The sequence below is a fragment of the Pleurodeles waltl genome, chromosome 11, assembly GCF_031143425.1.
Source record: "Pleurodeles waltl isolate 20211129_DDA chromosome 11, aPleWal1.hap1.20221129, whole genome shotgun sequence".
Classification (NCBI taxonomy): domain Eukaryota; kingdom Metazoa; phylum Chordata; class Amphibia; order Caudata; family Salamandridae; genus Pleurodeles; species Pleurodeles waltl.
The window spans coordinates 870,294,761-870,311,308 of record NC_090450.1 but is presented as its reverse complement, the minus strand read 5'-3'; the positions used below and the strand labels follow the sequence as shown (position 1 = coordinate 870,311,308).

The 16,548-nt window shown below is 42.8% G+C and overlaps 1 protein-coding gene across 3 annotated transcripts in view; it reads right to left on the bottom strand.

Moving 5' to 3' along the window:
- TRPV4 (transient receptor potential cation channel subfamily V member 4) overlaps positions 1–16,548 on the bottom strand; it is a 467,135-nt gene that overhangs the window by 96,252 nt on the left and 354,335 nt on the right. For all 3 annotated transcript variants that reach the window (XM_069214733.1, XM_069214732.1, XM_069214731.1), the window contains exons 8-10: positions 9,575–9,733; positions 4,298–4,390; positions 1,953–2,026 (exon numbers count right to left, since the gene is read on the bottom strand). In XM_069214733.1, the coding sequence (XP_069070834.1) occupies positions 1,953–2,026; positions 4,298–4,390; positions 9,575–9,733 (326 nt within the window). The remainder of the gene's footprint in view (positions 1–1,952; positions 2,027–4,297; positions 4,391–9,574; positions 9,734–16,548) is intronic.

Sequence of the window (16,548 nt, the reverse complement as noted above, 5' to 3'; positions counted from 1 at the left end):
GCGGAGGTTGATGGGGAGGGAGTTCCAGGCCTTTGGGGCGAGATATGAGAAGGATCTGCTCCTTGTGGTGGTGTGTAGGATTGTGGCGAGTGCAAGTTTGGTGGATCAGAGGTGGCGAGGGGGTGTGGAAGTGTATTCTATCATTGAGGTAGGATGGGCCAGTGTTGTGGAGGGATTTGTGTGCGTGGACACGGATTTGAAGGTGATCCTTTTGTCTATGGGGAGCCAGTGAAGGGATTTGAGGTGTGGTGAGATGTGTTTGTGGCGGGGGAGGTTCATGATGAGTCGTGCGGCTGTGTTCTGGATTCTCTGGAGTTTGCGCTTGAGTTTGAGTGTGGTGCAGCGTATAGGGCATTGCCGTAGTCTAGCCTGCTACTGATTAGTGCGTGAGTGACGGTTTTTCTGGTCTCTGTGGGAATCCATGTGAAAGTTTTTTTCAGCATGCGCAGTGTGTTGAAAAAGGAGGAGGTGACGGCGTTGATTTGCTGGGTCATGGTGAGGGAGGGGGCCAGGATGATGCCAAGGTTGCGTGCGTGGGGTGCTGGGGTAGGTGCGGGGCCTAGGGCGGTGGGCCACCAGGAGGTGTCACATATGGATTTGTGGGGGCCGAAAAGGATGATCTCGGTCTTGTTGGAGTTGAGCTTGAGATGGTTGGCTGTCATCCAGGCGGTGGTGTCAAGGAGTGCAGTGTGGGGGTTGCTTTTAGCGGTATTGGGGTTGCAGGAGAGGGAGAAGATGAGTTGGGTGTCGTCTGCGTAGGAGAGGATGGTGATGTCGTGTGGTTGGAGGATGTTGGCTAATGGGATCATGTAGATGTTGAAAAGGGTGGGGCTGAGGGATGAGTCTTTGTGGGACTCCGCAGATGATTTTGGTGGCAGTGGATTGGAAGGGTGGGAGGCGGACTTTTTGGGTTCTCTTGGTGAGGAAGGAGGAGATACAGCCTAGGGCTTTGTGTCGAATCCCATAGCTGTGGAGGCGTGTAAGTGTTTGGTGGCAGACAGTGTCAAAGCTTGGATGATGCCATCAGCAATGTAATCAATGATGTACTTGAGATGTCATCAGCAATGTCCTCTATGATATCATTGAACATGTCATGAGTGATGTAATATGTGAGGCCATAAGCAGTGCATCATGGGGCTCCAGGTTACAGGTAGCTCAGTAATTTCACCTTACACAGCCTGTAAGTTTTTATATATATATATATATATATATATATATATATATATATATATATATATATATATATATATATATATAGCCATATTTTATTCTTGCAATGTTTTCAATATTTTTTCCATGTGTGTTTTACATTTAATTAACAGATAAATGTACACTCACACTTGCAGGCAATTTGTCGGTTTTTAGCACTAGAGAGACATATATTACAACAAAAGACTGTTTGAAAAACATTCACCTTGTAGTACAAACACGTGCACATTTACAGATATTTATGTTTTTTAACTTGCTATGCTATCAAACTGCACAGATATTGGCTTGAAGGCATGATTGCAGGCATGGAGTAAAAGAAGACCCGCTTTGTGTATTTTTCAATTTTCAAAAGTAACTGTAGACTGGAAAGCACATTCCTACCATACGATCTGTAATTACGTGTTATAAAGATTATATGAAAAAAATAATAAACAATAAACCGGAAACCTTAAAGTTTATTCTCTAGCTGTAGTCTTTCTTTCAATAGGAAAGGCAAGCAAGTTCACATACAGAACCGCACTGAAGCATACTGAGCATACATGGCATGGCAACCTTACTGCCAATCATCAGAGAGGCAGTAACTGGGTTTCACCTGTGGAAGTACAAGTGAGACGTGCACAGGTCATATGGATAGCAAACAGGGCCACGTATGCTAACATGATTTCATAACCTTAAAATAGTCACAGTTTCCAAGAAAGTGTCAAGGATAGGCAGGAAGGCTTGGAATAAGAGCTTGTACTTACTATAGTAACTGAAATGAACCGTCAATAAACAGTGAATTCACTCCTGGACACTTCTTCATAAACAGGTCTTTGATCTAAGCAAAACAAAAAAAGGAAATGTGAGAAAAGCAATAGTTTAAAAGTATTATAGTTTATAAATACCTTTTGCAGTGTTAAATGAAATCTTGCTTCTTAAATAGCGAAGTACCAAGGCAACTAGTCAGACAGTTGCAGCACCAAGGCAATGACATTCAATGATAGACTCATGTATCAGCGCTCCATGATTCACCTGACTTCAGTGAAACACTCTTAAACACTGTTATCATACACCCATCATTCAGCCACACAAAAGGAGACCATTATTTAATAACCTTGCCCAGGGAAACAATGCAGAACAGGGAGCTAAAGGGGTCACACCTTCTCCCCAGTCATGAGCTAGCTCAGTAGAGTCATCCCCAACATTGTCACATAGGAAAAAGACTAGGAAGAGAGCTCTAGTTGTCCCCCTAGGTAATGAGAAATTCTACTGCCCAACAGCAAGGGTTCCTCTGTGGGCCACACAACTGATTTAGACAATGCACAAAATTATTAACCCATGTCGTGAAATTCTTAGTTTTCAGATCAGCCATCACACAGGCTTTGAAAACTGCACTCAGTACACAGAAAACGAATACAGTTTAAGTCACTTCAGCATTGACAGCAGAAGGCTGCTGCCTTCTACCCTAGGTTCCGGCTCCCTGCTGCAAATTTCAAGACAGTGGTGCAGGTAGGGATACCACCCATCAGATAGGTTTCCCCCACATCAGTGACCTAACCTTCGCCATGCCAGTATCAGATGGTGGCATTCACCACCTGATTCTGATATAGCCTGGCATAATGGAAGGATGGTTGGAGGAGTGATGATGGGGCTGCCAAATCATAAGTGGCAGTAACCCAAAGTCTTCCTTGTCTCCGGGTTCAGAAAATTTCTGAAGATTCCCTCCCTGGAGACTCCCTCACTATCTGCGGCTCTTATGCGGTAGGCCATGGGGAGAGAATTTACAGGAGATTTACTTAGCTGCAGAGTGTGGGAGACAGCTTCCATCACCCCTGCACATTGACGCACAATAGTAATAGCTGGGATTACCTCTCCTGGTTTGCCCACAAACTCCTGGCAAAAGGGGAATCACATCTACTTGCTAGCAGACACCGCACACGTGTAATAATAAAGTGGATGTCTCTTCTACATAAGGGAACTTCTGTACGACACTTGCATGCAGTTATAGAAAAGGGAGACACTGGGATTCTTCTTTTACCCATTTGTCAGGGGTTTGCGTGCATACACTGGGAATGTAATCCCTGGAATAACGAGTGTTCCTTGGGCCACCCAGGCCAATGGGAGTGGAGTGCCTGGACACAGTCCTGCTGATATTGTGTACACGTCAGGGTCTGCCAAAGGATGTGTGAGACATTTTCCAAAGCCCACTATCTGTGCTTGGGCACCATTCCTACCAGGATGAACAGCAAAAATAGCATAGTGGTGCTCATATTACCAGGCTGCTATCTGACACTACTCCATTATCCACTAGTAATGTGTTGGCTATCCCTGTAATCTAGGGCAATAACCACCACCAGCCAGTGTGGGTGGATGTTGGGGATGTAGACGCATTAAGGCCTGGACATAGACAGTAACTATGTCCCAGACTACATAACTATAACAGACTGTAAAATTCAACAGCAGACTTACTCTATGGTCAGTTACATTTATAGATCGCACGTTCACCTAAAGTTATCATGGCACTGAAACGCAAGGGAGACAACAGAGATGCTCCAGGAGAATTCCTATGTACCAGAGCCAAAATCTTTCTCAAACAGCCAAGTTTTCAATACTTGTCTGAAAGTTTCCATTGATGTAAGTGATTGGATGTACATCAGGATAGAATTCCAGTATTAGATACCTGTACCGAAAACCTCCGTCCTCCTACTTTAGGACTAGCCTAGGCTACTTTGTGTTTTAATTTACTTCCTGTGGATTCATCAGGGTTGAAGACTGTGTAGCACAACTGTCCTGTGATGTCGTCAGGTTAAAGAGCTGTATATCATCAGGGGATCTAGAATGTGTGATAACCATTCCTGCTATACTGCCTATTAATTTGGTAGAATGACAAAAAGTAGTCTGCTTGCAGGGAATCAGAGACTATTTCTCTGGTACCTTAAGTGACCATCTAAGAGCACCTTAGATACACATGGTGTCTTCAAAAAGAGAGAAGCAACTTACTGGGCATGCAGTCAGAGGAGTGTAACCTTGAGAACCACACATCCTGGAAGTCAAATAGTAATTCAGTAGAGAAGAAGCATGCATTATCAGCCATGATTTGTGTACTCACATTAGTAAAAAAGAATAAAATGCCAGTGAACAAAGTTATGATTTCTCCAGCCAGGCGCAAGTAATCTATGGTAGTGGTGTAGGGATAGGGAGGCTAAAAGAGAGGAAAAGTAAAAGATTAATTTAGTAAACATTCAGATGACTCAGATCAGGTTCTTAACGATTCCCCCAAATTCTGGAATGAATACACTAAAACAAAATTATAAAACACACGCGCAGGAGGGGCTGAATCCATGACACTTTTTCAGGATGACCATCAATTATGCAAATAATTTCCATTTAGACCTATTACAAGTACATTTACACTATATGAAGATCCTTAAAATCTGATGTGGACTCAGCCCTCCTGAACCTACACTGGGGCAAACTTGGAATAAACAGTTCGGCAGAGCAAGTCTTCTCACTGGTTACATTATTTTTTCTACTTCTGTTGACTTCAGTATTAGAGGTAAAGCTGTGACACAATATCCTATGGTAGAATTCTGCCAAGTATACATATGACAAAGGAAACATCAAATGTATGAACACATCAATTAGGGCTTATTCAGTTGTCATAAATCAGCATCAGCCACGTTGAAGTCTATTGCTTGTACCCAGGATTTCCATATCTCTGTGATAATACCTCAAAACCTCCATATTTGTACTTCTCAATTTAGTACTTGTTAAGTTTTGTTTCTCGAAATAATTAAAAATACTCAATAATTCAAAAGAAAACAAACATACGTTAAGAAAAAATCGAGCAAATAGAAGAGAACTAGGCAAAAATGTAAAGGAAGAAGAAAAAGGGGAAACAGAGGTTATTTTTTCCCCAGAATAAAAACGAGGCAAATAAAAAACAAAAACACAATACAAATCCAAGGCAGATGAGTGGAGTGGGAGGTGAAAAAAATAAAATAATGGCATGGGAAAGTAAAAAAAAGCATTTGCAATGCAATGGGTCTCGCGTTTACTCGAGTTAAAGCTATTAGCTTTGTAAACTCCTAACCGGACTTTTCTTGACACAAACTGAAAAGTAAAACAGTTTCACATAAGCGAGCCAACGACCACCATGAGCACAAAGCAAACACACAAAAGAAACCAGAACTTCGCTCATAGTGAAACGTATCAGCAAAAGTGCAATTATCCATGTAACCGGCAAAAGTGCAATTATCCATGTTACCAGCAAAAGTGCAATAATCCATGTAACAGGGTCGATGTCATGCAAAGCGCTCTACTGCTGCCCAGCAAGATCATGCTACCTACGAAATAAAGAGAAAAAATAGTGCAGAAACCATACTGAAAACATGGAGGCTCGTATGTTTTCAGTAGTTTACCAGTACGCTCGAGGTGGGATAAACACCGGAAAAGGCATGACGTATGCATGCCTTTCACTAATGAAATCAACCGAATTTTAAAGGGCAAGACCACGAACCAACCAAACTGATGGGCGTGGTTAAACGCCCACAGAGAGACTACAACAGGGGCTAGAGCGCTTGCGCGCCCTCGACCCTGAAAATCCAAACCACCTCAACCCTAAAAACTGGCCCACAAACTAACCTGTTATGACAGCCCTCCAGGCACTGCCTGATTGGCTTAAAGGCCAATCTAACCCGATTCTTTCTGTTAGAAATGGGGTCTTTGGTTGGCAGTCAGGTTACCCCCTGTCCAAGCTAGGACCCTCACTCTAGTCAGGGTAAAGGAGAATCACCCTCAGTTAACCCCTGCTCACTCCCTTGGTAGCTTGGCAAAAGCAGGCAGGCTTAACTTCAGAGTCTCGGTGAAAAGTATTAGTACAAACACACAAAGTAACTCAGTGAAAACACTACAAAATGACAACACAGGTTTAAAAAAACAGGCAATATTTATCTAAACAAAACAAGACCAAAACAACAAAAATCCAACATACACAAGTCAAGTTATGAATTTTACAAGCAAAAGAGTCTTAAATCCTTTGGTAAACAATAAAAACACTGTCGGTGTTGAAAAGTACCTTGGTAGCGTCAAAAATGACGCGCACACTCGTGCATCGAAAAAGGCTAGCAATGCGTCAATCAAGCGAGACCGTGTGTAGTTCCTCTCCTCCAGTCGGGTCGGCGTGCATTGTTTTTCCTCTCCGCAGGACTGCGATGCGTCGATCCGGCAAGCACTCTGGTCCAGGCAGGCCTTGCGTCGTTTTTCCGCACCCAGCAAGGTTTGCGTCGAAAATCTTGCTGCACGGTATCAGCAAAACTGCGCTATATGGTTTGCGACGTTACCAGCCTCCATCAGCGGATGTTGCATGCCGTTTCTCCAGCTGCGTGCATCGATCTTCCAGCCGCGATGCCGGTGGACCGTCGATTTCTGCCGCAAAGCCTGCGACGCGCCGTTTTTTAGCCATGTCTCAGAAGCTGCGTCAATATTTTCCCCGCACGGCGGTCTGTGCATGGATTTTCAGTCTTGGTCTGCCAGCTTCACCTGTCAAGGCCCCAGGAACTGGAAAGGGCGCCACTTGGCAGGGCAGGAGTCTCAGCAGAAAGTCCAGGTACTGGCAGGAGAAGTCTTTGATGGCCCTGAGACTTCAACAACAGGAGGCAAGCTCAGGACAAGCCCTTGGAGATTTCTTCACAAGCAGGAACGCACAACAAAGTCCAGTCTTTGTCCCCTTGCACAGGCAGAAGCAGCAACTGCAGGATAGCTCCACAAAGCACAGTCACAGGCAGGGCAGCACTTCTCCTCGGCTCTTTTCCAGGCAGAGGTTCCTCTTGATGTCCAGAAGTGATCTAAAGTCTGTGGTTTTGGGTGCCCTTCTTATACCCATTTTGGCCTTTGAAGTAGGTCTACTTCAAAGGGAAGTCTCTCTTGTTTATGAAATCCTGCCTTGCCCAGACCAGGCCCCAGACACACACCAGGGGGTTGGAGACTGCATTGTGTGAAGGCAGGCACAGCCCTTTCAGGTGTAAGTGACCACTCCTCCTCTCCCTCCTAGCACAGATGGCTCATCGGGATATGCAGGCTACACCCCAGATCCCTTTGTGTCACTGTCTACAAGGAGGTGCAAACAGCCCAACTGTCAAACTGACCCAGACAGGGAATCCACAAACAGGCAGACTCACAGAATGGTTTAAGCAAGAAAATGCCCACTTTCTAAAAGTGGCATTTTCAAACACACAATCTCAAAACCAACTTTACTAAAAATGTATTTTTAAATTGTGAGCTCAGAGACCCCAAACTCCATATGTCTATCTGCTCCCAAACGGAATATACGCTTTAATTATTATATTTAAAGGTAGCCCCCATGTTAACCTATGAGAGAGATAGGCTTTGCAACAGTAAAAACCGAATTTGGCAGTATTTCACTGTCACGACATATGACATTAGTATATGTCTTACCTTAAACATACACTGCACCCTGCCCATGGGGCTACCGAGGGCCTACCTTAGGGGTGTCTTACATGTACGAAAAGGGAAGGTTTAGGCCTAGCAAGTGGGTACACTTGCCAAGTCGAATTGGCAGTTAAAATCTGCACACACAGACACTGCAGTGGCAGGTCTGAGCCATGTTTACAGGGCTACTAATGTGGGTGGCACAACCAGTGCTGCAGGCCCACTAGTAGCATTTGATTTACAGGCCCTGGGAACCTCTAGTGCACTGTACTAGGGACTTAGCAGTTAATCAAATATGCCAGTTATGGAAAGCCAATTACATACACATGTTATACAGGAGCACTTGCACTTTAGCACTGGATAGCAGTGGTAAAGTGCCCAGAGTAACAAAAACAGCAAAAAAGAGTCCAGCACACATCAACAATCTAGGAAACAGAGGAAAAAAGTTAGGGGAGACCACGCCAAAGATGCCAAGTCTAACATTTTCCAACGCCTTCGAACAGAAACCTCTCCTCTCATCCATCTACTATTGTTTGCAAACCGTAAACTTAATTGATTTTTTTCAGGCCCCACTGACATAGGAATCCCAGAGCAAGATGAGGCCAGCTTTGTCGGCAGGTGCTAGTGTTAGAATTCTGTGCCAACACATTAGTGTCCTCCTCAATCATGTCTTAAAAATACCTTTGATTCACTGTATAATGGTTACCACTGAAAGATCAAATTCGGATATGAGTCTATTGTTTTCTATGAAAAGTGGGGCGAATATAACATTCAATTAAAATGTATGACTCTTATCAGCGACAGAGCAACACACAGGCTCTTGGTTTTCCAAAGTGGAAGCTGTGAAAACATGAATGTTGTTTTTGGCCTAGAGCACAGCAGGCTCTAGTAATCAAAACCTTATATATGCTGCACGCCTGTAAGAGGGTGATGTGATGGCCTTCGAAAGATCCATAAGAAACATTATTGTTGAACAGTGAATAACCAGGATCAAAAATGCTACCTATATGTAAGTATAAAAGTTGTTGCGCCCAGCTTCATTGTCTTCATGGTCTAATGAGTAGAACTGGGTTTTGAGCTAAATTGCCAATCTAGAAATTTGGAGACCGGAATCTCAATCCAGGCTTAGACATGTGACAAAAAAGCTAGAAATTCAAGGAAAATTGCTTAATCATACTCTGCTTCAAATCGTAAACATGTCATGCAAATATGTGAAAAATCATACTCATCACAATCGGGGTGTGTTAATATATCCTCTACTGAGCCCAACACGCCATACTGATCTCTGTGCCTGTGCACCATCTCATGTTCCCGATGCTCCTCTGCAATAACAAGGTCCTCTCTAAAATACTCCATTGCTCTCTGGAGGTTGATCTGCACTATACTAGGTTAGACTCTGCAATATCTCAGGGGTATCTTGGCACTGAAGTAAAAACCAAGAATCACAATTTCCGTTTCTAGCTCAGACTACAGACTCGACACAGCACTTAACCACAGTGTTTCATGAGCACAAATGACAAAATAAGGAGTCAAAACTATCACTAAACGTGCTGCCATTTCTTGCCGCATAATTTGGTCAACCCTGCTGCATAATTCGGTCCTCCCCTGCTGCATAATTGCAGTGGACCTTAGTTCAGGCACTCTACTGACCGCAATGTCTGTTAAGTCTTGCAGCTTTTACCTTGCGTAAATATGTTTCAGCTCTAAAAGAAGCAGTACTAATTTCCAATTCTTATCAAATTCTCTTCTTACTCCCACAACTATGAATTTCCAAATTTAGTTGAGTGGTTCCTTAAAAGAGCATGCTGTGCGATCAAAGAGATATCGGTGTTGGCAGAGATGTTGTTTAGCCAGTTGCTGTAAATATAAACATCTTTTACCTCAGTAAACAAATAGTGATAAAGATTTTACAATTGGTACATCTGTTGTTACTTACAATGCCATCCAGTGGTCTGTAATATGCAGTTAACGTGAAAATGATCATAGCAATGAGATAGGAAATAACACTTATGTAGAAAGAAACTGCACCAAACTTTCTCCACTTGTCCCTTAGAAGTTCATTAATCGGCTCCACAGCAAGCATCTCGTGCCGGTTCTGAAAGAAGTCATTTTGTACCATGTTATTTCCTTTCTATTCCAGATACATCAATGTTTTAAATAAAACAACAAGTGTCACATTGCATTGGATTTTAGCACTAATTGTTTTCTCTTACAACTGGTATGACAATTTACTAGGTTACCAGCAATGTCCTTCATCATATGAGGTATTTCCAGACATTCTACTAGCTGTGCAAAAGGCAGGAAAATCAGACATATTGCCCACTTGCTAAGAAGCCAATTGCACACTGGGCCAAGCCGGAAAGCTGTAGAAAATATGTCCACTCAGTGATCCAAATCAAAACTAACCGTTATGGTTCTGTGATCTACACCTTTGCTTGTTGACCAGAATGAAATCATTGCTTCCTGCATCCACAGTTGAAGAACAACGATCCAACAGCATGTAGACCATCGTTTATCCCTGCCTGTCGTATGCCTCCTCATCTCTCAGTGCCCCAATACCCAAATGAGTGAAGATTAAATATCTGGACCTTTCACACCAAGTACATTGAGCCTGGCAAGGGGCCAATGCAAACTATCTTGTAACACAATCTCTTAGCACTACAGAAGCAAGATCTCCATTACAATATTTATATAGCAAAGTTAAAAACTTCAATCTTTTTCACAAGAAGCTGGGGTCGAACCATGGCTTATGGCATCATGAGCAGAGTTGGATAGTAGAAGTTAGAGCCTGCTGCTGCCAGCATATGAAGTCTTGGTGACGTTTTATTCCACTAATCCACCATGGAGTTTTGGAAAGTGTTTACTGTGGACACCTATGATCACGCTGCTTTTTCAATCAAAGAAGGAAGCTTCCCTATGAACGAGAGACTTTGCTCAATGGGCTGTCTGGATTTTATGAGCTGGTCATGGGGATAATTTCAAGGCTGGTCTACAATTTTTGATTTTATGAAGTGTGACTGTCACAGGGGAAGTGACTCCTCTAGTGGGCCGCTTTGTGCTAGCATTGTAATGATGGCGGGTGATCTTCCTCTCTTCAGGGACCTAGCCTAGCATCAGATTTCGCCGTTCATGTCTATCATAATTTTACTGCTTGGGCTTTTCCTGGGAGGATGACTTTTTTAAGTCCACCATGCCTTCACATGGAGCAGTGTGACACTGTGCTTTTGTGCATTAAACATCCTTGCACAAATGGAGACTGCATCTGTTCTGGGCTAAAGACTTACATCTATGTGGTTTGTATATGCCCTGGTAGGTTCACACAAACAGCAGTTTCTAGCTCAGCCATGTTTTTGTATCTGTAAACACTATTTGTTTTGAGTGTGTCCACCTGCACATCCAGGAAGAGGTCCTTTACTGTGTAGATGGGGTGGCTATAGCCTGGTGCAGTTCCTACATAGGAAGGAAGGAAGAAAAGGGGTGGTAAAGGGAAATCCTTGACAACATCTACATAGGTAGGGTCTCCTTCCTGCAATAACGTGAAATAACAAAGGTATGGATTTTCTAAAATAAGAAGTACACATTTTGAAGGTTACAACCTTTATTGAGCAAGTGGAAAAGTGTGCTTGTTTGCTGAAATATTATCTGGATATTCTCCCCTTGTCCTGCTTTTAAGTCCACAATAAGTTGTGTTCACTCAATGCCTCTGCCGAAAACAGATGAGCAAGATGGAAGCTTGAGCTTATGTCCCAACATAGTACAAATCTTTGTAGCTCTCCTGGGATCAGATATAATAATGGAACAGAACAAGCAAATTTAAAAAGAAAAGCGAATTGGGACTGCAAGCATACCGCTAAAGTGCTGACAACGTATTGTAGTGTTTTTTTGCTTGAGGAACTCAATGGTTAAAGAAGGAGCTGGCTAGCAGAAGATCAGGGCTGTAAGGAAAGGAAAACATAAAGCTTATGGGAGAGAAGTGCAGTGTGACCACAGGAGAGCAAGGAGAAAGTATCCTATCCGGCCTCATGGAGTCCTGCTTTGCGACAGGATCCAGCTTTACCCAGTCAATTTTTGAACCAAACTTCTCCTTTCCACAGTGAAAGATGCAGAGATTTATAACAACAAACGGGAATTAAGTTTCATCTGGGAGATTGATCTGTGTCAGGCAAGAGAATGGTTGTGCTATCTCCTAGACATTCCTGAGACAAGAGGGAACAAACTTTGCAAAACAGACTGTAAGGGCAGGACACAAAGGGGAAAAGTATATCAGTGCTACTTGGAAGGCCTCATATAAACAGGTGAAAATGTATGAACCATTAGAAGGTGTAGCTGGAATGTCTCAACAAGGGAGATGCAAACTGATAGCTGATGGGAAGAGAAAGATGTGGTGGGGCCACTAGAGATTTAAATGATAAGCCAACCACAGTCTGATGTGCAAATGTGTTTAGAGATTACCAGTTTTATGCCACATCTATAGTACACTATGTGGAAAAAGTGGCTCACTCACAGAAGTTGGTGAGGGCCTGCTACAGACCCTAGATGAAATCTTTCTATACTGCATTTAACAGATTATGAGCCTTAAAGATCAGATCTAATCCAGCAACGATAAACAATTAGATTTCCTTTTGGAGCACAAGATCTTACTTTCCCTTGATGTGGGCTCTGAAACCGTATTGAGCTCCAGGGCCTCAAGAGGTCTGTCCTGGGCACAGTCCAAGTGGGAAGTATATTATAATGGAGAGGTAATGCCTTCGCTGAATTGGGCAAGGCAGGTCAACTCTTGGAAAAGTCGAAGTCTATTTTCTGGGACAGTGTCATCTCTTGCATTAACTTTAACTCAAGATATTCAGAAGACGTTCTTTTGGGCGGTTCGCTTACAGAGGGCTGTTTAGCTAGCAAGAAATTGTGGGATAGCTTAACAATGCAGTTGATGCATTTCTTATTGTCCCTGCCGCCAAATTCCAACAGTGTAGAAACTATTATTGAAGTGATACGTGACAAATCATGTAGTAGTGAGAGGAATTTTAGATGGTGGCTGTGCAATTTGCACATATTCATTTATATTCATTCATTCATTCATGCTGAATGGAATAGTGTGCCGTTTTAAGCTATAAAACTATACCAAGACAGAATCAATAAAAGGGCTATAGGTCTACATAGTACATTGTCTTTATAATATGTACATTTTAGTTCTGAAACAAATATCTGGATAGACAGGCGAACAGTCAAACAAACAGATAAATACACAGACTTATGAGCAGGACGAGAGATTGACTGACCAATGGCTTGATCCACAAACCAGTAGCAGAATACAGAGCAGTGGGCAGACACACTGACTGAAAGACAACAGTCTGACAGACAGACAGCATACCAAAGGACTGATGCTAGTTGCACAGACTGATAGACACTCATGGATAGGCCGATAAACAGATGACAGCGCTATCAAGAGACAGAGAGAATGATGGACAGAGAGACAGAAAAGATACCACTAGACAGATCAATAGACCATTGAACAGACAGGAAGCAGGATGGACACACTCGGAGAAGCGAGCTAATGAACTGCAAAAAGACTGACCAGTGCAATTAGTTTTATTGTGCATGTCGCTTGAACATTACACAGATTGGAACTGGAGACAGGAAAAACAAACTGCACCATTAATGTTTCTCTTTTATCGCAATCCAAAAAAAGTTGCCTACCCCAACGTGGCTTGAAGAGATGCCAAACTTCTGGCTGCATCTTTTGTGCCCTTAGCACTGAAGGGGACAGGAACACTGCCATTAGCATCAGAGGGTCCTGATTTACTACCACAGAGGCTGTGAGAAAAGGAAAGAGAGGCAAACCCGGTGCAAGCGGAGGGCTCCGTGTCCTGTTAAATCATGGCCTCGCGAGAGATTGCGCTTCATAAAAAGCGTCGAGGAAGAAGATGAAACTGCCAGCCCTGTGTAATTGTTCCCAATGTCAAGATTAATACACTTTGGGGGCAGATACTGCTTTTACTTGATGGTCTGTGGTTCTTCAGCTCTGTCCTGAAGTACAGTGCTTTCTGGCAATCAGCAGAGGAACATTCAGTGCTAAATCGTCTCTTTTCACGATCAGGTTACAATGACCTTCTGGGAAGGGAAAGGCTGCAGCTCTTATACACGCACATAGTCTGTGGATAATGAGTCTTTCTGATATTACTAAAAAGAACGAACATAGATGTACCCGCAAGCTATATTTTGATTCCAGTACTAGGAAGGCAAGATCCTATTAATACCTGCTACCTTCATAAATCAAGAGGCACAATGCAGATAAATGATGAAAGGCACTTTCTTTTAGATTGGAGGTTCTCATATATTTTCAACTCGCATGTCTCACAGAGATGCTGGGTACCAAAGATGAGTAAGCCAAGCCTTAAAATGATGAATTCTCATGGCTAATGCTCAATGTTCAATCAATACGGTCATGAGCAACCGCTTGTTGAAGATGTTTACACACTACAAACTTGGTAAACATAGTTACAAGCTTGCTCACCTTCAATGATGTCAAGACAAGACTTTGTTTTGGGTTAAAAAAAAAAAAATACATAAAATTATGTGTTATTTTCTAGTCAATTTCACAATCATAAATGCTTTCGCTCTGTTCCCACATGTTTGTACAGAAGTCTGCAAAGGGAGAACAAGGATAACCAGGAACATAAACATGTGACTTCCTGTTTTGGGTTCTCCAGCATCCACTATCCTGTTGTCTAAACCTTTTTTGCATTGCATCACATTGCCAGAATCGTACAGCACTCCATTATTTTGTTGCTTTGTGCATGAAAGAAAAAAACAATTCACTTTTGTTGATGTAATACATAGGAAGAATGCACATTTTGCTGTCCACTGTGATATGGGCTCCCTTCTTTATGTTTCCAATTTCCTATTTTCTTCAGCTCTGGCCAAAGAAAGGTGCGGTGGTGTGTGGCATGTTGGCCTGCTTGCAAGATTTTATACTGTTACTGGGTCCTGTGTTCTTTGGTTTGAGTCCTGCTGACATCAAATATTCCTGCCTGGAGCAGGGAAGGAATGGGTCAATGTCTGCAGCCAGGTCATTTGGGGACTGTCAGCACCTGGAATTATGCAATTGCGAGTCTGCAGCGATTTTCACATAATTATAGATGTGCCGCGTTTGCTTTATAATCCATCATCTGCCGCATAATCTGCAGATTAAAAAAAAAAGTAGTTTCTATCTCAAACGGTTAAAAAAATATTAAAAATGACACCATGCCTGTTGCAGCACAGTGGAAGGCCCTTTGCAAAAATTGACTGTTCGCCTTTCTGTAGCTTCTGCAATATTTTGGTATTAAACTGGTACTAATGATGTGCAAGTAATGCCCAGACAGCATTAACCAGTTACAGTACCACAAATTGTGCTGTATAATGTTGCATAATTTGCCTTTTCTTGCCGTATAATTTACTCAACAATTTGGCCCTCCTGTGCTGCAAATTCTAGTGGCTCTTGTTATTGATGTGGAGGCCTGTGAGGTATAGCAAGAGAGTTCTGCCTCTGGCTCTAGTAGCTGTTCTGCCTCATCCATCACCAACAGAACTGGGTACAGGGAGTAAAAATTGATGACTATCTCTGTTCACCGACTGCAGTTGACCAAGGAGTCCCCCAGGGATCCGTCCTCCTGCCAACATAGTTTAAACTATACATCAACCACTCAGGGTCCCTATTAGGAAGTCAGGCATCCTTGATCATCAACAATCAGATGACACACAGCTGTATCTAAATGTCTCCTCACAACATCTTCTTGCAGCTCGCCACCACTCTAAACTGTTGTTCATGCCTGGATGACCTCTCATAACCTACAGCTGAACCTCCCAACAACTGAATTTCTCCTCATCTCCCCTTCAAAATAAACATCCTAGCTAGACATACACAACATCCTCAACAGTAAATCCACCACTGTTGACAGTGCGAGGTCTCTGGGAGTCATCCTAGACTAAAAACTCTATCTGCATTCTCAAATCAGCACCATGGCCAAAAACGCTAGCTATCAGCAATGTCTTCTCTAGGGAATCCCCTGCTAAATCCGAGAGCATCCTCTTGCTCATATGCTGGTGCTCTCCAAAATAGACTAATGTAACTCTTTCCTTACTGGTCTCCCCAAAACCCATCTCACTCTCTGGAAAACTATTCTGCACTCAGCAGCACGGTTTGTCTACAGGGCCAAAAGAAATTACCATATTACCCCCATGCTGATTACTCTGATGGTTGTCAGTTGAAGCAGAGCTAACTACAAGACTGTCTGCATCACCCATAAAAAACTCTTCACATCCACTCCCTGTTACCTGGCATACACAATCAAGCTATCAGGTGGCTCTAGATCACTACGAAACAGCAGAGCACTGCTCCTTTAACCCCCATCTTTTAAAAGTGAACGAGTGATGGCACATTCCGCTGGAAGTGCATCTAGAATCTGGTATTCACTACTTACGAATCTGTGCACAACTACCTCGCTGATGACTTTCAAAGAGGACCTAAAGCCGTTCTCACGCAACTGTATTTTAGCTAGGACACTGTAATCAAACCTTGACACACACCTCCGTACTACCTCAATCTTTGAAAGGCTGAATACTACCTCAACCTGTTTACGGACATAAATACCTTTTGTACACTCTGTATACTCCCTCAACCTTCTTATGGCTTTAGTATATTGTGTTCAATGTAATGATCTACTTGCTGTACTTTCAGCCTTTTAATCACTATAGCTGTATTACGTATGTTACATCATCTGTAACATGATGTAACAAAATGTTTCTCCCGTGAAGCGCTGTAGCAACCTTGGGTAATGTCCTGGAGATATATTCTTCTTTCTCACGTCATCCTAAGGAGTGCGGTGTACTGAACAAAATTCACTGTCATCTCTGGACATTTGTTGGAGGGGG